Raw genomic sequence first — 20,155 nt, forward strand, 5'->3', positions numbered from 1 at the left:
GGGATAAACCCGTTGTGACATTTAAGGCTCCTCTTTACAGGCCGTAAGTATTGCTTGAGTGACACCATAGCTTTTATTTACAGCAACACATTCCCGTTGCTACTTTCCTACGTACCACCTAGTTCTGAGAAGTAGAACGCATTACCACGAGGCGTCATCTAGGTAGAATACGAAGCTTCTCATCAACACCCATACTTACTTCTTTATCGATCCCCTTCATGGCGTCCTTGGCGACTTTCTCGCGTAATGAGAGAATTCTACCCTCGTTCGTATTGCGCACTATTCCCGAAGCTCAACGTAGACCTGGCAATCTTGAACCAACGTATTAATAACTCATCTTTTCCTATGGAGAGCGTTCACATGAGGTTCCCCCGAATGCTTTACACCAGCTTCAGATCACCGCACGTCTTACTGCAAAGCAGCAGGGCTTCATGCCAAGGTTATCTCAAGGTGACGGCGCATCAGTTTAATATAAGATTCTACGTGTGGATCAGAGCGTGCGGTATTGTATATTTATATCGAAGAAATGAAAACGCATGCCGTGTATAAATCTGAAGCATGTTTGATGCGTCTCGAACCAGTACTTTCATGTTATCATAATTGGCTTTAGGTGACTATTCCTTGATTGCCAGAAATGTCAGTCTTCAGAAATATATTTATTTCCACAGGGCATAATGAAGACATGCAGTGGAATAATGTCTCGAAAAAAAAAAGAGAAAACATCAAAAATGACTCACGCAGGCCTTTTGATGAAAATAATGTGACACCAACAAAACTTTGTTTCCCCCCTACACTTTCGAGGCTTCAATAGCTTCAGCACGAATATCCTTCCACAGCTCCATGAAAGATGTTTTTTTCTCTGCTTCCTGGATTCTCAGCTCCATCCGACGCAGCAGCTCTGGCGTGAAGTGCTCTCTCCACCCGCCTACTCTGGCAGTTCGCACAATTCCGTATTTGTTTTTATCTCCTCCGTAGCCTTCTTTGCACTTGTACTCGCTGCGCGAAAACACCTCTTGCCATTCTTCGTTCAAACCGTTTTGAAGGTCTACGACCAATATACTTCTCATTGAATCGGCCGTGGTTCTCTCGAGCAACTGCTGGAGCAAGTCGTCGCTTTCTTCTAGGTTCTTGCCATACTCTTCACCGAGGAAGTGCGCCAGTTTCAGCACCACACTTCGTTTCTCTTGCTTGAGTTCTTCGTAGGTGACAAAAAATACGTTAGGCTCGTTTCTCAGCGCGTAACCGGAGGCCACATGCTCGAAGTAGTCGCCGTACCCGAAGTTTCCATCCATGAATGCCTCGACAAAGTCCTGGAATGTGCCGTCGTAGAACTCGAAGAAGCTGAGGTTGGTGGCCCAGTGGAAGAAAGAGACGCACACATCCCACGGGTTTCGAGCCACGTACACGTACTTGGCTTCCTCCGACATCCTGTTGCGGGACAGTGGCAGATGGGAGATGAACAATCTGAGTGCAAGGGCTGGCGTCCAGTCCTTGCACCTCGAGTACTCTAGTAAGCGCATGTTGCCGGCAAATTCCTGGTGTGTGGAGATCGGTTCACCTTTCTTGAGGATTAGCTGAACAATAAACTCCACCCAGTGCGTTCCACTCTTCGGGAACGTCGACAGTACGACGTCTCCGGCCTTGGCTTTGAACTTGAGAGCTTCTCGAAGTATGTCCGGATCAACTAATACGCATCGAGGTTCGCCGTCGATAATCTGATATTTAGGTGTCCTGTGCTCCATTTGGGCGTGGACCGCCTGAAAATGGACGACACTGTATGAGTACCGGCATTTACAACGTCATATATTTTGGGCTGTAAAACATGCATAATGTGTCTTTAGTTCACCGTGCGGGGAAACGTAGCGCAGCTTCCAATTTGGGGAAATGAATGAAGGCAGTCTTTTGTCCTAATGCATCAACCTACATTCTGATACAAATATACCTGTATGTAAGTAAACTTCCGTCTATCAGTAATTCTCTTTGCGGAACTATAACGCTAAATATGGTGCCTTTGGTCACCTCGAAAGAAAACGGCAAGACCAGAAGATAATCTAGGCTGGAGGGGAATAAAAAAACTATTTTGCTTTGCAATCACGTAGACATTGCAAAATCAGCGGCTTGATTCAAAGCTAATGCTAAAAAAAAGTGGACTTACATAAAAGGACTGCCTTTAGATAATTGTACATTGAGTGGAGGTACAAGCCACGCGCTCTCAATAAATTTATTTATTCAGCTCGTTGAAAAGGCAAACTAAATAACTTGTATGCGAAAGGTAAGTTCACCCTGAATGAATAAAAACACTCTATAAAGGTCCCTGAAACACATTTGCAAACTTTTTTTTTCAAACTCTCAAATGCTTGTAGAACTCAGGCAGTGCCAATGCGTCCAGTATTTTGACCGGTCGGCCACAAAGTACCAACACTCAATATTACGACACCCCGCCCACCAAGTAACCAGGAAAAACGCCCAAAACATTTTTTCTTATTTCCTCAGTCCCTAAAATGTTAACGAACGTGAGTGATGTCACTCAAGTCAACGTCACTCAAGCCGTATCGCGGCTGTTAGTCGGCTTCCTTTTGGTTGCAAAAATAAACGGATTTGGTGGCCACTTTTACGGAACTTAGAATGAAAGTAAAGCAGAAGCTGAAGATGTATCTGCTACCCCGAAAAATCACGCAGTATCGCCCCGTCGAAGCAGTAACTAGAGCTTCCGAGGTGCTTCCAATCACAAAGGAAAGAGTGAAAGCTTCGATCAGCAGTGTCGCAGGTGAGCCAAAAAGGATGTTTATACTTTTTTGCTGTTGTAAAGTGGCGAAGCTATATCTGTCCTAACAGGCACGCCGCAGTGGATGGTTCCGGAGTGTTTGTACTTCAATGACTCTGATTTACTACTCGAACTAGAGCGAGACAAGTTAGGCGATTTGTTAGGGGACAGATATGCGTTGAAGAAAAACAACTACGGATATTGGTCGGAAATTTCAAAGCTAATTTTATGCTCAGAGGACACGGTTCAAATAGCGGTGCTCAGTTGCTAAAACGAAGAGAGCAGCTGTTTCCGAGTGTTTTCTTAGAGGTTGAAGTAGATTTGATTATATCCAAAGCTCATCAGGATGGCGAAAAATAAAAATTGGCCGCGTATCTGCTCCTTTCGTTGCAAATGTCGTCAAAAGGCGATAGTCTTTATCGGCTATTGCGAAGTAAATGCCTCCCTTCGCTTTGCCGCTCACCTCTCATGTTGTTCCTCTTGCGTCGCGCTCCTCCCAAGGCAAAGACGCCAAAGGTTTGCTTAAATCGTTTTAAATTTCCCGCGTTCCACTGCTCCAAACCGGGTGTCTCGATGCGAACGCTGCTGTACGGCGGAGACGCGCGTTAATCGAGGCGCCCTACTTCAACGTTTATAGAACCGCGTTTCCCTACCCCACGTGCGTTGCAAGCAGAACGTGGAACCTATCTAGTGGAACCTTGCGTAACTGTTGCCGGTTGATTTCTTAAAATGGCGCAAGAAGCTATAGTGGCGCGGGCGACAGTAGGCGACGGTGAAGTGAATTCTTTTTCTGCAGTTGATGAAGTATTTAATTTCGCAAAAGCAAGCATGTTTGATTTTTTTATAAATGAACACTGCAAATATCACTTCTGTATTGATTTGCTGTCTCATATTTGCGTAATGTCTTGTTCTTCTTCAACAATGTCGACAAGTATGAACCTTACACCGGACATAGACGGGTAGATTTAGCTGTGACTATATAAGACTAATGGGCAGGCATTGTTTTGCTTTGGCCGGGTGGCTGAATCGAGTCACAGACAGACAGACGGACAGACATACAGACATACAGACAGACCAAAATTTCTGGGTTTAAGGAGCCCAAGAAAGACTATCGTCTTTAAAAGAGGGCAAAAGGCAAGCGCGATCCAAAAGAACGACACAACAACGCTGACCTCATTCCAAAGTTTACTGTTCGTATCTACAGCATTTATGCTACCGCGAACAGGAAGATACGGCAGGTGTTACGAAAAAAAAAAAACAAACAAAAAAAAAAAAAACAAGCGAATTGCCACAACGTGCCGCCTAGTACCCCAAGAAACGTTATTGCCCGAATAGCACATAGTGATGATTTTCTAGCCTTTGGTATCTTTTATTGTATATCCTACTGTTGGCGGTTGTGTATATTTTACTGGCGCCAATAATAATCTGTTTCTGAAGTCAGCGCCGTGGTGTTATCTCTTTCGCGCGCCCTTGTCTTTGGGGCTATTTAATTTTCCGTCATGCTACAACAACTCGCCCAGGCCTCCACGTTCACCATCAGGGTGGCCACATCGGCTCCGAAGTAATTTTGCCTGAATTACTCCCTCACCTAAAAGAAAAGAATGGTATACAGCTTTATGTGCGCATCTCCAGAGCTAAGTAAAAGGACAGCAAGATGAGGGAGGCTGAACTAAGCACCTAGAAGAAAATGGTTGGTCAGCTCAACGTGCCACAGGCATAAGATTTAGAAGAAATCGCTCAGCAATAGGAAATGAGTGGGTTCGATTAAAGAGCACACTTTCATGTAGGAGATACGGGAACAAATTAAACAAAAGCAAGAGGGATCAGGCTTCCATGGACTGTGGAGGGGAGACAACAAGTGCTGCACTCGCACTAAAATTGCTACCCACAGACGCAAGCAGAACTAGGCAAGGACAAGTTCTGGGGGGAGGCTACCAAGAAGAAAAACGAGCGCTTACAACAGATGAATACTGCTAACGGTAAGAGTTGTTTCAAGGCAGTGGGAGGGGCTCTCATACCTAAGTGTACATAAACAGGCTGCTGGTAACGATGATGCTGATGATCTCGCCTTGTGTAAAATTCGCAAATACTTTGCAGGGCCCTGCCATAGCTCGGGGGAATAACATAATTTTGTTATAAATACATTTTCACGTCGTTTACAAATACGGACTGAAAGTATTGGAAACAATTTGTACACAGTGTACCGAAAAACGATTTGTTTTTATGAGTTCCTCATAATTGTTTCAAAGAAGGGGAATTGATAGTTAAGAATTGGAAGGTCTTATGGAAATTGAGAAAAAGCTGACGAATGCCTGATGTTTAGGTCCTTCAGACAGCGGGCGCGAGTGTATGAAATGACCGCATAAATCGTTACTTACCGGCTGCAAGCGCGTGTGTTATTCTCGGGGAAACTGAGTGAAGTGGACAACAAAGGTAGGTTCGGCTTTTTGCGGCCTTCCCAACACCTAATCTAGAAAAAGATACTGGCGTTGCACGCCGTCATGGCTGCGGCAACGCGAGAAGCAAAGATGTGCCACTCAGTATTTTTTGTTGTCTTTTGTAACGCTGCCGTGGTTTTATCGCCTTCTTGTTGTCCAAACGCTGCCGTCATATCGATCCTTGAAATGTGGTTTCCGTTCCGTGAAAGGCCATTGTTTGCACGAAACGTTTGCCGGTAAGGTCTGGCGAAATCACCGAGGCTCCGCAACGCTGTCTACTAGATCCACCAACTAATGATGAGCGAATGTGAGCTCATGAGTGTGGCACCACGTTTTAGCGCACCTGTAGACTAGGATGGCGAAAACGTGCCAGGTAAAAAAAAAGTGATTTTGTGTTTAGGGAGTCGCGTACGTCCGCGCTGACCAGCCAGAACTGTGGACTCCCCTAGCGACCTGGGCAGACAATTCGCTGTTCGCGAAATGAGAATCATGACGGGCTCCTTATTGTTTATGTGTGCCATTTCTCAGGACTTGTTTCTTACTTTAAAAGTTGCGCGACATGTTAGCATTTATTCCTAATGTTGCACGATTTGATTTAATTTAAGCTGTTTGACCTTTAACCGACAGACGTTGTCTATGTGAAGAACAACTACAGTCTTTATAGCCAGTGTTTCTTGAAAATAAAACACATGTTTGTCAGAATTAAATATGCAGGAGGAAAGAGTCCTGTTTAGTTAAAATATTAAAGAGCTACATCAGAGCGGAGAACTGGTCCCGACACGGTACCCGGTACATCTGCGCATGCGCACAACCATTTTTGCCGTCTCCGCGCACGCTCAGTAGCGCCGGTGCCTACCGGGTACCGCACCGGGACCAGTTCTCAGCCCTGCTATAAATCTCTATTGTCGCTAAAACAGTGTCCCTCACGAAAGCACAAGCTGTAGATTCAAGCCAAAGGTTTTAGGGAGTGGGATTGAATATCTTCAGAAAAGAGTGACTTAACTTTGTTGTGTGTGATAGGAAAGTCTTAATGAGAGTTTGCTCATTAAAAGCACTAGCGTGTTCTCTGTGTAAACAGTCACTTTGATTGAAAACGCTGATACCCACTCAGCTACGTTGTTCGAAGGTTGAACTCGCCATCCCTTCGAGAAACTAAAGCAGCCGTTCGTCGATATTTTGTGCTGTTATAGACATCCAGGAAATCTGTATCATTACAGGTGAGTAATGCCCGTTCTACGCGGCAGCGTTCAAGTGACAGTTGAAGTCACTTACGAGTGCGCCCTGCACTGTATTTCCAACGGGGCACTCGACAGACAGTTGGTTCGAAGGCCTTCCAAAGGCCTTTAAAACGTTCGTGTAGCACAGGTACAAGGGAGAGGGAATACGTCTTTGTTTATCGAGCAGGCTCTAATGTTATGGGTCTCGCCCGGTCCTCCACTGGAGCGCTTAATACTGCAGGTGTTCGCTCCTCTGCAGGGTAAAATCTGGAGACCACAATAAAAATTGCCAGAGAGCGATAAAGAGAAAGGCGCGCAGGTGAAGAGGCGATCGCCAAAAGGACGCAGAACAATCTGATATCGCGCGACGATTGCAGACATGGTTTGGACCTGGCGTCTCTTGGCGGGATCTCTATTCTGTGGGCCCCGTCCAAATTCAAGTGCACACTCTAATAAAGAACGCCAGGAAGGAGGGATCGACAAAGGGAAAGGGAAAGTGACAGCATCATCTTATCCAGGCCCGAGTTGACCCTGCCTCTTCCCAAGCACGTGGATTGATATCGGGTACAGCGGCACGGAGCTGGGGTAAACGGTGAGGGCTCGCGATGCTTGGTAAACTCGGTCAAGAGCCGAGAGACTGACTCGGTGCAACTGCCCACCCTGGTAGGACACCTATCAGTGCTCCTTATCAATAACTCGAGCGAACTCGAAAGAACAACGATTATTTTTATCTATTGGGTCCTAGAACAATACATTTTGGCTGAGATCTACAGGCACTGTTTGTTTCATTTTGATGGGTGCCTCAATTGAATGGCGTCTCAAGCTTACTTTTTGCATGTGGTTGGAAAGTCGATCATTCAAGTCGGGTGGGAAGAGGGGGGGGGGGGGGCATCGCTCCACAGCGAACGCAGTGCCGTAAAGACTTAGGACGAGGCGGATGCGGGACAGGTGCCACCATGCAACACCTGATTTTATTGCGTATCGGGCACATATGCATGGACCTATGACTGAAAAGAGGAAATAATTAAAATAAAATATTACAACAAAACTACCAACAAAATTGCCAAGTGCCGCCTACGTCAAGAACTCGAGGTCTGGCTGTGATAAAGCCATCGACGGCCTGATGACGCATTCATCTCCTGCACGTGCTGTCTTCACTGCATCTGCAATATCTCAGGTCCGGTTGGAGCGGCGGAGATGCAGAGCAGTCACCGAAACGAGGACGAACGGGTTTACAGAACACGGCCTTCGCCACACAACTAAGAACGTGAAAGCTTGGGCTGAAATAAAAAAAAGTGGTCCTGCCTGCCTCCCTTTCGTTTTCCCCGCCTTGCTTCCCGTCGTTAGTTCGAGGGTGCATCGGAATTGGTATAGGCACCCCGAATATCAAGGTCAAGCCTAATACCAAAGGGAGAATAATGGGAACTGAAAGCGCAAAATAGACACGGACAAAGAAAGGGGACAACAGGACGAGCGCTCGTCCTGTTGTCCCTTTCTTTGTCTGTGTCTATTTTTCGCTTTCAGTTCCCATTTTGCTTCACCAACAGGCCCAAACCACGACCCTTTTGGAACGAAGGGAGGCTTTCTTTGGATTTCGCTCACATTTATCGTACGCTCAAAGAAGTCCCCGTACGACGTCTTCACCACAACGCTCCAGAATGAATAATAATAACCAATCCAGGTGGCCTAGTTTGCAAATTCGACGAATGACGTGGCCGAAGATTCAATTTGAGTGAAAAGGGCATCTGCGCTGGGGCATTGCGCAATGCAAAACGCTATTCACCCTTTGCGTGCCGTTCCTGCGCACATGCACCTTTTGATCAAATCCTATGCTGGGATTCGTCATTTGCCGAATTTGCACAATTGGTCTCTTCAATAAGACATTCTGGAGCGCTGTGGTGAAGACGACCTGCGGGGACTTATAGCGTACACGTTTTCCGTCTGGCTCTCGACAAATTTTCCTTTGCTGTCTCGAGGCTCTAGGTTAGAGGAACACATGGGCTATGAGGAGCACCACAGTGGATGCCTCCAAAATAATATAGACCACCTGGGGATCTTAAGTGGCGTAAAATATCTAGAAATTGATGTTTCGTTGTGCACAAAACATTCACACCCGAAACAGATCCTCACTCCGGTCGCTCCGGTCACGCTCTGGTCATTTGTTCCTCATCAGCTTCGTGAGATTAGGCTAACCTGGGTTCCAGGACATGCAAGGATCTTGTACAATGTAGTGGCTGGCCAATTAGCCAGTCTCTCTCTTGGTGGCTCCGTGGTCGTGCGATGTCCCAATGACTGCTTTCTATAGGGGGCGAGATATAGGCGTTTCCAGTTGCTACACACTCCTCCGCAAGACGCCCTTCCCTTTTCTAGGAATTATAGCCACCTTTTTCATTCATGGAAGACGATGTTTTGTGCAACTAAGATAATCGAGGTAGCAATCACTAAACTTCGATGCAAAATCCCCCACTAAATTTTTATCTTCACAAATCTGGCCCGGTGCTTCAGTCGGGTGCTCTGGCACAAAAACATGCACTTGTGTACTGCCTAACAATGCGGCTACTCCCCTGTCTAGTATGGCTGGCAGGGGGGAGCTGCACATTGGTCACACAGAGCTCCTGTCTTTTCCTCATTTCCAGGTAGAGCTGTTTGAGGCAGCCCAGAACGAGAACATGATATAGGCCTGGTGGGCCTATACCATGTCCTCGTATCATCTCGTATCGTATCTCGTACCGAGAGGTATCACATACCTCTCGCTGCGGTATCACATTCCTCTCGCAGTCATGATAATCAGGGAGTAAAGTGTAGTCGCCGGAATCCCCTTGTACGAAAGCGGGAAGTGCGCGTTCATCCTTGTTCCCACAGGTAAGGCCATGGTCTCGTCCATCCACTGGGCTTGGGCTGATAGGAAGCAGAGGGGACAAGGTGACAGTTGGCGTGTGGTGGTGCGCTGCTTTCGTCTTAATCTGGCTCATTTGGCATCGCAGTTGAAGGGAAATGTTTGAATGCTGCCACATTACTATCGCTTGACGAAACCGCCAAAAAGGTGGGGCCGGTTGCAAAAAGCTGGATTTACAAAAATTGTCGCAGCTTGCACTACTGCTGCAAGGCTGGAGAAACATCAGAGTAGTAACATCAGACTGTCCCACGCTGCTTGAGTCCATTCTTTGCCCCCGAACTCCCATATTTCTTCCCTCCATCCGTTAATTGGCCTTCCTCTCTTTCGGGCCGTCTCTCGGGGCCCACTCTTCCACCCTGGTAGTTCACCGATTGTCATTTCGCCTAAATAAGTGACCAGCCCACGTCCATTTCTTTTTCTTTATTCGAACTATGATATCTTCTACTCTAGTTTGTTCTCTGATCCAGGAAGCTCGTTTCCTGTCTCCAAGTGTTACTCTGATCATTATTCGTTCCATGTGAGCCGACCTAAGTTTTCTTTCAAGTTATTTAGTAAGACGTCAAGTTTCCGCTCTATTTATCGCCACCTCACATTTATTTATGAACTTCCCGCTGAAAGTTCTCCATGACTTGCGGGTCCAGATTGTTTCGTCCGCAGGCTTTCACATCTCTTCCAAAGTATACCACGTCGGCACGAGCTAGAACCCGCGGCCAAGTCCAAAGCCAACACCCGCGCTACAAATTCAAAGGATATTCTGTACAGCCGGAATGCGATGATAGCTCAATACAATAAAAAATCGTAGCTCAATCAGATAGACGCTGGTTTCGTAACGCGGGGGACCCAGGTTGGGTTCCCACCGCGGGAAGCGTTTTTTTTTTCCAATTGGCTGCACATGTTATTGCTCCTCCTCGCTTCTTAGCCGTACTCTTTGGGCCTTTGGGGTGGGCCAATGGTCAGTATGCGGTTTTCGTGGCGTAAAGGTCCCGGGTTCGATTCCCGGGACCTCCCTAACGACGTTTTTTTTTCTTGAGGCTTCGGGGTTTTTGGGTACGATGGACAAATTTTTGTCAGCATAAACAGCTCTCCTTTTGAAAGTCTTCCACTTGGACCATTGGTCCTTGCCATGGTGCTCGATTCTTGATATGGTATTCATCTCTGCATGGTGGTACAGCACTATCTTTACACCCCCAATTCTTCTCAATGTTTTTCTTCTAAGGCAATAATAGTGCCAAAGAAGCTATATGTACCGTAATTACCCGATTCTAACGCGCACCTTTTTTCCGGAAAAATAGGCCGAAAAATCGCATGCGCGTTAGAATCGGATACGAAACCGAAACTGCCAAAACAGCGGAAATTTCGTCCCACCCATCGCCATCGCCATCTCAAGATGGCACCAAAGCCTTTAGCAACAATTTTTCGAATGCAGGAAGCATAGGCGCCTAGGCTCTTGTATCGTCGTTCACACAAATCGTCAAATCGTTCCACTTGCGCGCTTGATAACAGCAATGGCAGCAGTGGCTCTCACGCGTTCAAAACGTGCGGTCGGCTGAAGCGTGCGCCTCTGGAGAAGCTCGCGGGATGGGCGTGCGAGGCGTGGGCCACGATCCCATCGACCATGGTTGAACGTTCGTTCAGAAGTGTGGCATCGCGAACGCTCTTGACGGCACTGAGGACGAGATAATGCGGTCAGCGGAAAGCGAGGAGTGAGATGAGTGAGATTACTTCGGGAAATAAATCGCCCATTTCTCTCGAATTCGTTTGTCTGGGTCACAAAGTTCCGTGCGCGTTACAATCGGAGGTGCAAGTTTTTTCGTTTTTTTTTTTGCCAGGAAAATCGGGTGCGCGTTCGAATCGGGGGCGCGTTAGAATCGGGTAAGTACGGTACTTCCCAAGTCAAGGTGTTGTTTAACCACTTTTGCCCTCCCTTGTCTTTCTCAGGAAGTAGCTGCCATGGTGCATTTGCAGCATTGCTTGGCGCATCAAATGTGGCCCTGGGATGGCTACTTAAAGTCGTGTCTTTACTTGTAGCCTTTTAGGCCCGGAGAGTGTCTGATGGCAGCACCTGTTCTACCTAAGGCAGCGTTAGTGACCCACTTTCCCTTTGAGGGATGAAGCGTTGGGGAGGATACGTGCAGTCCTATCGGTTGCGGTCTCAGTAGTGGCTGTACATTCGTGCAGGTACCAGGAAAATGTTGACTAAATATTGCAGTCCCAATGGCTTGTATTTTATGTCAGTGTGAAGTTGGGTTGTTAGTGAATCATTCTGGAAGACAGCGCAAAATAGGGACAAAGGACAAGAATAGACGAGGACGAGCGCTCGTCCTCATCTTTTCTTGTCCTTTGTCCCTATTTTGTGCTACGTCGTCAAGATTGTATTTTCTATTCACCCAAGCATCTCTGTTTATCTAGCTGGTGCTCACTAGTATTTACCAATTATACGCTGTTCCAAAAGCTCTAAAATTCCTGGCAAGTCTTTAGGCAGTGCAATGCTGCAGCGCCACAAGCTTTGCTGCTGAATGTAAGCATGTCATGGAGGGGAGAGAACACGCAGTATGCAGGCTTGCCAGAAAACGACGAGGCCTGCATGTTGCGGCTAGTGGTGCAGCAGCAAAAGGCAATCAATGCCCAGAGGAACCCGTGTGTAGGCGGCTACGTGGGCAACATGAACGTAGACAACTAGAGCAAAGAACACTGAAACGCGGAATTTTTCCCTTTGTGCATGTGGAATGGAGTACGAACTCGCCCAAAAGTCCGCCTTAATCTGGAATGCGGGGTTCGTCCAGTCAGTCACAAGTTAGTGCCTTCCTCCCACCCCTCCCCACCTTCGGGCCTGCTAGGATTTGGGCTTCAATTCACGGGCTCGGGATTCAGGGGCATGTCCGAATGTGTGCCTGAAAAAAGTGAAAAGGCGTAGGGGGCTTCGGCTTCCACAGCAGACAAGCCTTGGAGTCTGCGTTTAGCATTTATGTATATTTTTCTTTCAAAGGAACTTTTTACTCAAACATCACACAAATTTGTGTGATTTTAGTAAAAGAAAATTTCACAATGGGTGCTTGTTAATTTATAAGTAACTAGGCTCTAGCTGTTTTTTAAAAAAACATAGTAAAATCTAAAAAAAATTGATCAGACCAATACCGGTCATTTTGCGCAGAAATGTATTTAATATTTTTGATCAGCACGCGGCAACACACGTGTCTGAACTTTGCATGACAACAGCTCAAATACAAAAATAAATTGAAAGGCAAGCCATGCGAGCCTTTCCTCCTTAACTAGTTAAATGGGTGAAGGGATCCCTTCGCCCAATTTTGAATTGATTTTGGCCTTTTCATTTTTATGCTCTTTGCACCTCAGTGCTTATAACATTCACTGCACGGCCGGCATGCTCATTTTTATTGATCAAGAGTAGGGGAATGGGATGGGGGTATGTTAGTGGGCAGGAGATGGACACGAGTCATGGTTTTCATGTTGGCTCCACTTCTGCCACCCCTTTCTGGATGCACTACATTTGTGAACAGGTTGATTTAAAGTAACGTGGAGTGGAAGATGTTTCTTTTATTGGGGCTCTTCGATTTACAGTCTCGGACTCACCGCGGACTCCCCGAGAAGCAATCCGGCGTTCGATTTTCCCATGTATCCCTATGGCTTCGGGGAATCCTCGGAATACCCGCGGACTATCCGCGGTGAGTCCGAGACTGTAAATCGAAGAGCCCCACTGTCTATGATTTCTGCAGAAGTGCATTCACAAGAGCTCTTTTCCTCGCACCATCGTTCCCACAGACTTCCTGGTGTTGGTTGTGATGATGCTCCCGAAACTTCAGTAAGGAATTTAAAGGGACATTGAAGTGGTTTGTAAACATTGCGGGATTACTGCAAATTGAAGCCTGGAGTCCATAGGCCATGTCTTGACCACTGTGGGTGCGTTTACGCGAGTTTATTTAGTAGAAAAATCATTTCAAAAGTTCTTTCCTCCTCTTTGCATCCTTGTTGCCGTTTTTCTATGGCGTTTCGTGTGACGCTTGTTCTTGCAGGCTTGGCTGCGCCTGTTGCTTAGCTCCCCAACTCCCAACAGAGTCAATCGGCCGGCTGCCGGCGAGTCGTCGCAATTCGTTCGCTCATATAAAACTAAGCCACGACAAGATTTTGTTGAAGATCCTCGAAGATCCTCAGAGATCCTCGTTGAATACCATCATTCCTCCATGTTGAACACGCAAGTACGTTTTTTCGCGAATTTTTAAAAGAAGGTACAGTGCTGCCAATTGATATTCTACATGTCTGATATTCTATAATTGATATTCTACATCTAGCAACTGAAAATATTTCTACACGCCCGTCTTTGTGAGAGGAAAAGCGTTCGTGGGCAAGATCATATCTAAATTTTACTGTCTAGGTAAAAGTGGTCGTGAAGAGAAAATGCATTTGCTTTTGCTTAATTTGGACTGCTTGAACGACCTTTCCAGAACATAAATCCTAAATATTCTCGCAATTCATTGCTGCTAGAATTTAGGAGACGCTTTTGAAATTCTCGTTTTGAGGCGCATCGCAAGCGACTATGCGCGCATCGTCGGGCGACAGCGCAACTAGCAGTGGCGTCATAGTAAGAGCGTTCGAAAGTTAAAGCAGTTAAACGCTAATTCATCCTTTATTCGTTGCCACAAACAGTTTTCTATCGACGTGACCGGTGTCGCGACCGCTTCAGTTGTCTGGCAACCATTGTAGCAGAACTACACTCTTAGGCAAAAAGGACTAAAAGTTCGTCCTTTCGGGGACTAACGGTCTCTGCCACAATCATTAGACCCTTCGGGGACTAACTGCGAGGGGACGAACGGGTTAGTCCCCCACCCGGATGGTCCGTCCTAGGGTGCCTCGATGCGCGCCCGCGCATCGAGGCACCCTAGTCCGTCCCGATACTCCCCAAGGACGAACTGCGTAGAGTGCAGAAAAAAGAAAAAAACTTCGGCACCGGCAGGGATCGAACGCCTGACGCTCGGTTTTACACACAAGGAACCCGACGCGCTAACCACTGGACCACGCCGCGGGGTGGAAACTGCGGTAGATAATATTCAAGTGTACAGCGTATAGTTGTGTGCATAACAACAGATCCATTGCAACTGGTGCCCGAATTTCTATCTGTGCAAGCGAACGTGACCGCGTTTTGCGCCTTGCACTTAGCGCTTTGCTAGGTTTAGGGACTATTGCTCAGTTCGATTCGAAGTAGGGCCTCACAACCATAGTTTTTCTCGTAATTAACAATCAACTCGTCGTCGCCTAGTTGAGATAGGTAGCTGGGCGATCGGGCGACTCATTTGTTTCCGCACAAATTAGCGCAAGCTAAATGCTTTCTTAGTGTTCGATACATATGTTAAGTGCTGTAACGTATGTGAAAGGTGTCGTCTGTGTGAGTGTCAGAATAAGGAAACATGCCATATTTTCCTGCATCGGCGAAAGCGAATTCGGTGTTGCTTAGCTTGAATTCTTCAAATTCGCGTCGCTAGACGATTGCGACTGGGAAATGCAAGCGGGTTTTACAGCAGTTGCAGCATTGTCATAGCTTTGGTGCCCAAGGCAATTATGTACCGAGTGTAAAAGATAACTTCGAGACGCTTACCTGTAGCGAGCATTTTTGTTTTGCAGTGGTCATCAGCAACATGCGTTTTTTCTCGTCTGTTAAACACATACATATTCATTACGCTCAGGAATCCACTTTTGCTATTATTACTAATTTTTGCGCTACTGTTAAGGCGCTTGGAAGCTTTCATTGGCCGTTATTACCTCGCACGAATCGTATGCAACACAGCGTATAAACATAACCTCGCCGAGAAGCGTATGACAATCGCGCTTCGCCGCTCCTTGCCATTACCCGCCGCTCTACTAACCCTAGGCGATTTTCTTATAACTAACATCAATATTTTCTCCCATGGCACCACCTAAAGCGCCCAGTGACTGCAATGGCTTGTGTTTTGGAAATATGAAACTGTTCGCAGAAGGGCAACGACGACGCCATTAGGGGATTAACGACGCAGCAAAGAGACTAACTGCATGCGTTTCGTCTTCCCGTTACTCCTTATAGATCGGCGGGGACGAACAGTTAGTCCGAATTTATGCACACGGCACGTACTCTGCCGCAGATACTCCCCTTGAAGATGAACGGTCGCCCGCGAAGACTAACGGCTCTATTTTAGTCCCTATTTTAGTCCTTTTTGCCTAAGAGTGTAGGGTGGCTAGAAGGACCCACTGGCTGTTTGTACGGTTTGTAGCGCAAGTTTCCTCGCTGAAGTTAAGGTTGTTTTGCCGAACCCTCTTCAAATGGGACAACACCGCTCAAGCAAAAGAAAAAGTGCCCCTTGTGCGATTTGAACTTGCGGCCGCCGGGCCAGCCCAATGTTACGGCCAGCCTGCATTGAAGTCAGACCACTGAAGTCAGACCAATCCACTACACTATCTGCAGAAAAAGCACGCGCGGCCGAAAATTGCGGCATAAACGCTGCTTCGCATTTGCAACCCAGCGCTCCGGTATTTTTTCATAAATTTTAATCAACCCGGAGCTTTAACCGCCAACTTGCTGTTGAACGCTTCCGCAGTAAGCCAAAGCGGAACATGTGCAATCAACGAAACAACGTTAACAGCATTGTTTACTTGAGAAAACAGGAAAGCAATCGAACTGCGGGATGGTGGGACTCGGCGAGTCGGCGCTGTATCACAGCTTCTCGTTAGTAAATTCTCATTTTAGGCTTTACGTCATTTATCTCCTCAGGTTAGAAGTTTTACGTTCGCGCAACTCACATTACAGGCTACGTGAGACAGACGTCGGCAAGGTAGTTCAAGAATACCGGAAAGCAACGGCAGTTTAGACTCGTGCGAAACAGCGTAAACAATTTACAAATACCCAGTTTACTTTAAACGTGGTTACTTCTGCCTGCGCCACTCGCCCGCGTTGTTGAGTGAAAGTTAGACCATGTTGATCAGTCGTATCAGAGATCAGACATCTCCCGTTCAGTTGCAGGGCGAGTTTCATCATGGCGCCGATGCTGTAGCTTTATCTGACCCTTTTAGAGCCCGCTCTATGCCGACATGTTGTGCCGACGAGAGGGAACTGTGACTGGCTGCGTACCAAAACCTCACGACTCACTTCGCGAGTTGAGGAGGAAAGCCTCGGTGAAACCGTAAGTGTATTTTTGTTTTCGTATTTGCCGATATCGGGCAACAAAACGGGTATGCATTGTTTGTTTATCAAGGTTCCACAGTTATAAATACCCACACAACACAGTTTGTTTGAAAATCTCTTCACGACCCCTTTAAGGTCATATTTGTAAAATATACTTGTAGCGAGTCGGCACAGTGTCCGTTTGCTTCTGCTCGCTTGGCACCAATTTTGAAACTAGGCACTCCTGCGAAAACGGGACAATGATTTATTGGGAAAAGGGCGGGACGGTAGAAGCGGACCTTAAACAACGGGACTGTCCCGGCCAAAACGGGACGCCTGGTCACCCTACCTTGGAGCCGACGTCAACGTCCTCCCTTCTGCAGAACTGATGACCGGATTACTCATCAGACTAGTTGATTAGTGCCGAGACGCTTCTTTTATACTCCTCAGTCTCCCTGTTGTTCCTCCTAAACGGTATGTGAGAAGCTTTAACCTTCAACTTTCCTCAGCAGTCTATGAACAAAAAAAAAAGGCAATGCTAACCACGCGGCAGTCGAAAAGGAAATTTTCATGACTGAAAGGCTATTAAATGGCATTGTACACCAGCATTAGCGTTTGGGAGGCAGCCACGAATCGAGCCTGGTATTTTTAGTGCGCAGCACTTAAGCGCCCGCTACTGTGGTTTTACGGCGCCGTCATTTCTCGTAACCAAGCGAGCGAAGGGGACACCGAAGACAGAAGGGAAAAGAAGGAGGAAAGGGGGGCGAAAGGATGAGGGGGAAGGCGGTATGCCGAGGCGAAACGAGACGCTCCCCGGCGGCGACGTGCTACGAGATAACCGAGAGATCAAAGAGGCCACCGAAGATGAGCCCGCACAAAAGCGGAGGGTGAAAGTATGACGAAAGTATGAGGGGGAGGGCAGAATGCTGAAACCGCGCCAGACACATGCGTGAAAACCGAGCGTCGGAGTCTAGTGGTGCCCGAGAAAGGAGACGCAAAACCAGGTATCCATGAAAGGAAGCGTCTTGTTCTTTCAAGTTCACAAAAAGCTCAAAAGCCTAGCACTCGCGGCGTGCTACACGTACGTAGGTCCTTCGTCGTCCTCCCCGTTGCGTTACTCATCCAAATCACGTGAAATTCACGCGGGAAGTCGAATTACGATCTGCAACAACATGATCAGCCACGGCGACGCTCTGCGAGATAACGGCAGAGTAGCGCGCGCTGCCGTGCGTTCGCTGATCACGCGATTACTTCCTGAGACCCAGCAGCTATGCACTGCGACCGAGAGGAGTGCCGTTCGCGCTGCGCACAAATTTCGCAAGAAGTGTCGTAATCGGCAGCCATTTTTTTCTTGTCAGCTGAACTGATCATTGGAACTGAAATATTCCATGGAGTTACAAATAAGAGTTCGACAAGCCCACTCCAGCGTCTCTTTAAAACAAAGAAACCAGTAAACTTTGGCTGGTGGCGTGATGCGGACGGCAGGTGGCGCATGGACCTTGTGAAAGGCATGTCAAGGAGAGAGTGGAAGGAGGCAGAGGGAACGAGGAGATGAGTTGAAAAATGAGGACCTCAGGGGGCAGGGAACAAAAGTAGCTACTGCTGGACAAAACAGTGTACGAGCTGGTGACGATGCTTAGAACCCGCACCGGCCTTTGCCATGGTTGCAGGCTACCATGGTTACCTTTGGGCGCTTGGTATACCGCTCTTCCGACGGGTGCCTCGCCAACTGCACGTGCGAACAAGAGGGCTACGCCTGCTACCGCGACCTGGCCGCTGCCTTTGACGCAGACACGGAGCAGGACATCCACTGCAGACAGCGCTCGTCTCGGCTGCTCCTGGAGGCTGAGCAGGCGGATGCTGGGGAGCACCCTTCCGGGGAGTGCCGGGTGTGCCGGAGCTGCGGGCGGACTGGTGGAACTACGACTCCATCTGTGCCCGTTTCATCTCTTACTTCTTCTGGCCCGCCATGATGGACTCGCTGACAATCCGAAAGTCGGGCAGCCTGATCCCCGAGTCCAAGAACAGGCGTCCCAAAAAAGAAATACAGGCGGAAGAAGCAGCGCATGCCCTGGGTCAAGAAGAAGGGAAAGGAGTGCAAGCCGTGCAAACACTGGCCCTGGCAGCCCGTGCAGAGTCTGCCGATGACGACGTCAGCCCATGAAGAACAAAGTCGTAGTGTGCCGACCATGCAGTGTCAAACAAACGGGTAACTAGCACCAACAACCCAAGCGAGCCTATGGCTACTGCTACATAGGAGGAGGTCTAAAAAATGCACGCACAGTTGACCAGCATTCAGCAACAGTGACGGTCGACTTCTGTGCGGAGCTGATTTGTTTCGACTTTTGCCGCTAGCTGTTGCATATACGTAAGCTGGTTTTTAGAATGGGTTACAGCTTTCCAATTACCTGCACATAACACTCGGGTACACCTGTGCACCAAGGCTGAAAATTTGATTCAAATCGGAACTGAAACGAAGCTTACCAACCGTGGCTATAGTAGCGGATTAAAACTCCCGTGGTTTAAGAGCTGTGGTGATTGTAAAAGCTCGGGCTTCTTTTAAAAAACATTAATGCTCAACAAAAATTCCCGGGTGTATTTATGTTACATCTACGTGCTCTTGCCTTGCTCTCCAAAAAACACTGAAACAATTCTTCCAAGTACATTTCACCGTTCATGATTCACCGCGTGCGTACGCGTGTGTGGGTATGTGTGAGCCTCTACATGCAGTGGAGTGCCGTGCTGAGAACGCACACTCGAGTGCGTGTCGTCCTTCGCTCTGCAATCTTCGAATGTATGCCAACTTGCTTTACCATAATCAATGGCCTGTTTTAGTAGTTTAGCAAGCAATGCGTCTTGAAACATGCATATAATAGTGGTGAACAGTTAGGATTTTACGTGAAGGAACTGCCAGGCCTTCGTCGACCACAAGGCACCTATCAGTGAGGTTCCCAGGAAAGCCTTGGATGGTACACTTTCACGGTGTCGCAATCCAGCTCGTTGTTGCCAAAGATCATACTGCTCCACATGGCATTGCCAGGATGGGCTTTAAAGCAAAGCTTTCTAGCTCTACCAGCTAACGGTTCTTTCGTGGCGGGCGCGACAACAATTTCTTAACGCGTCGGAGGCGGCGGCGGGGGGATGGAGGGGGCGGGGGGCGGGGGGTTTCACTCACGGAGCGCACTAGAGATGGCGCGGCGAATTTACCCAGCGTGCCTGCTCGCCGGTGGCGGCGTCGGTGGTACGACTTTGTCGTCTGCTTCAGCGGCGGTTGTTTTGGGTCTGTTTTGGTGCAGCTTCGCGTCCATTGCGCGGTGCCTTCGCACGGCTTGATTAACTTGTTCGACAGCACCTCCAGGGTAACCCGCACCCGACGGAATTAAGTGGTCGTACGACAAGCATACGTTAAGGATTGGTTTGCAGGGTGGGAAAACAAAATGCACAAACCCCATACAGACATCTGGCCGCTAGAGAAACGCTACCTTTTGGGCACTGCTTGCCACGAATGGGACTCCGTTTTCTAAATTGGTGATTCCCAATTCGGCTGTGTTTTAAGAGGTATTACAAAAGGCGAAAGTAGCAACAGGTTCTGATAAATAGCGATTATAAAAGTTCCCTCAACTTTCTCGCAATGCTCAATCTTACTAAACTAACTAGTTTAAATCAGCATAAATGGGAATCACTAAGCTCACATGCCGA

General features: G+C 47.7%; 1 protein-coding gene across 1 annotated transcript; it reads right to left on the reverse strand.

The window, feature by feature from the left end:
- Positions 1–787: 787 nt before the first annotated feature.
- Positions 788–5,291, reverse strand: LOC144167200 (amine sulfotransferase-like). Its single transcript, XM_077696550.1, has 2 exons — positions 5,143–5,291; positions 788–1,757 (listed from the first exon to the last, which is right to left on the reverse strand). The coding sequence occupies exon 2, from the start codon at positions 1,740–1,742 to the stop codon at positions 789–791; it is 954 nt and encodes a 317-aa protein (XP_077552676.1). The 5' UTR covers positions 1,743–1,757; positions 5,143–5,291; the 3' UTR covers position 788.
- Between the last annotated feature and the right edge of the window lie 14,864 nt (positions 5,292–20,155).

Source organism: Haemaphysalis longicornis, unplaced genomic scaffold (genome assembly GCF_048455015.1).
Source record: "Haemaphysalis longicornis isolate Haplotype H1 unplaced genomic scaffold, Haemaphysalis longicornis Haplotype H1 scaffold_1, whole genome shotgun sequence".
Lineage (NCBI taxonomy): Eukaryota > Metazoa > Arthropoda > Arachnida > Ixodida > Ixodidae > Haemaphysalis > Haemaphysalis longicornis.

Coding starts and splice junctions, on each gene's coding strand:
- LOC144167200 (XM_077696550.1), bottom strand. CDS start 1,742: ATGGAGCACAGGACACCTAAATATCAGATTATCGACGGCGAACCTCGA.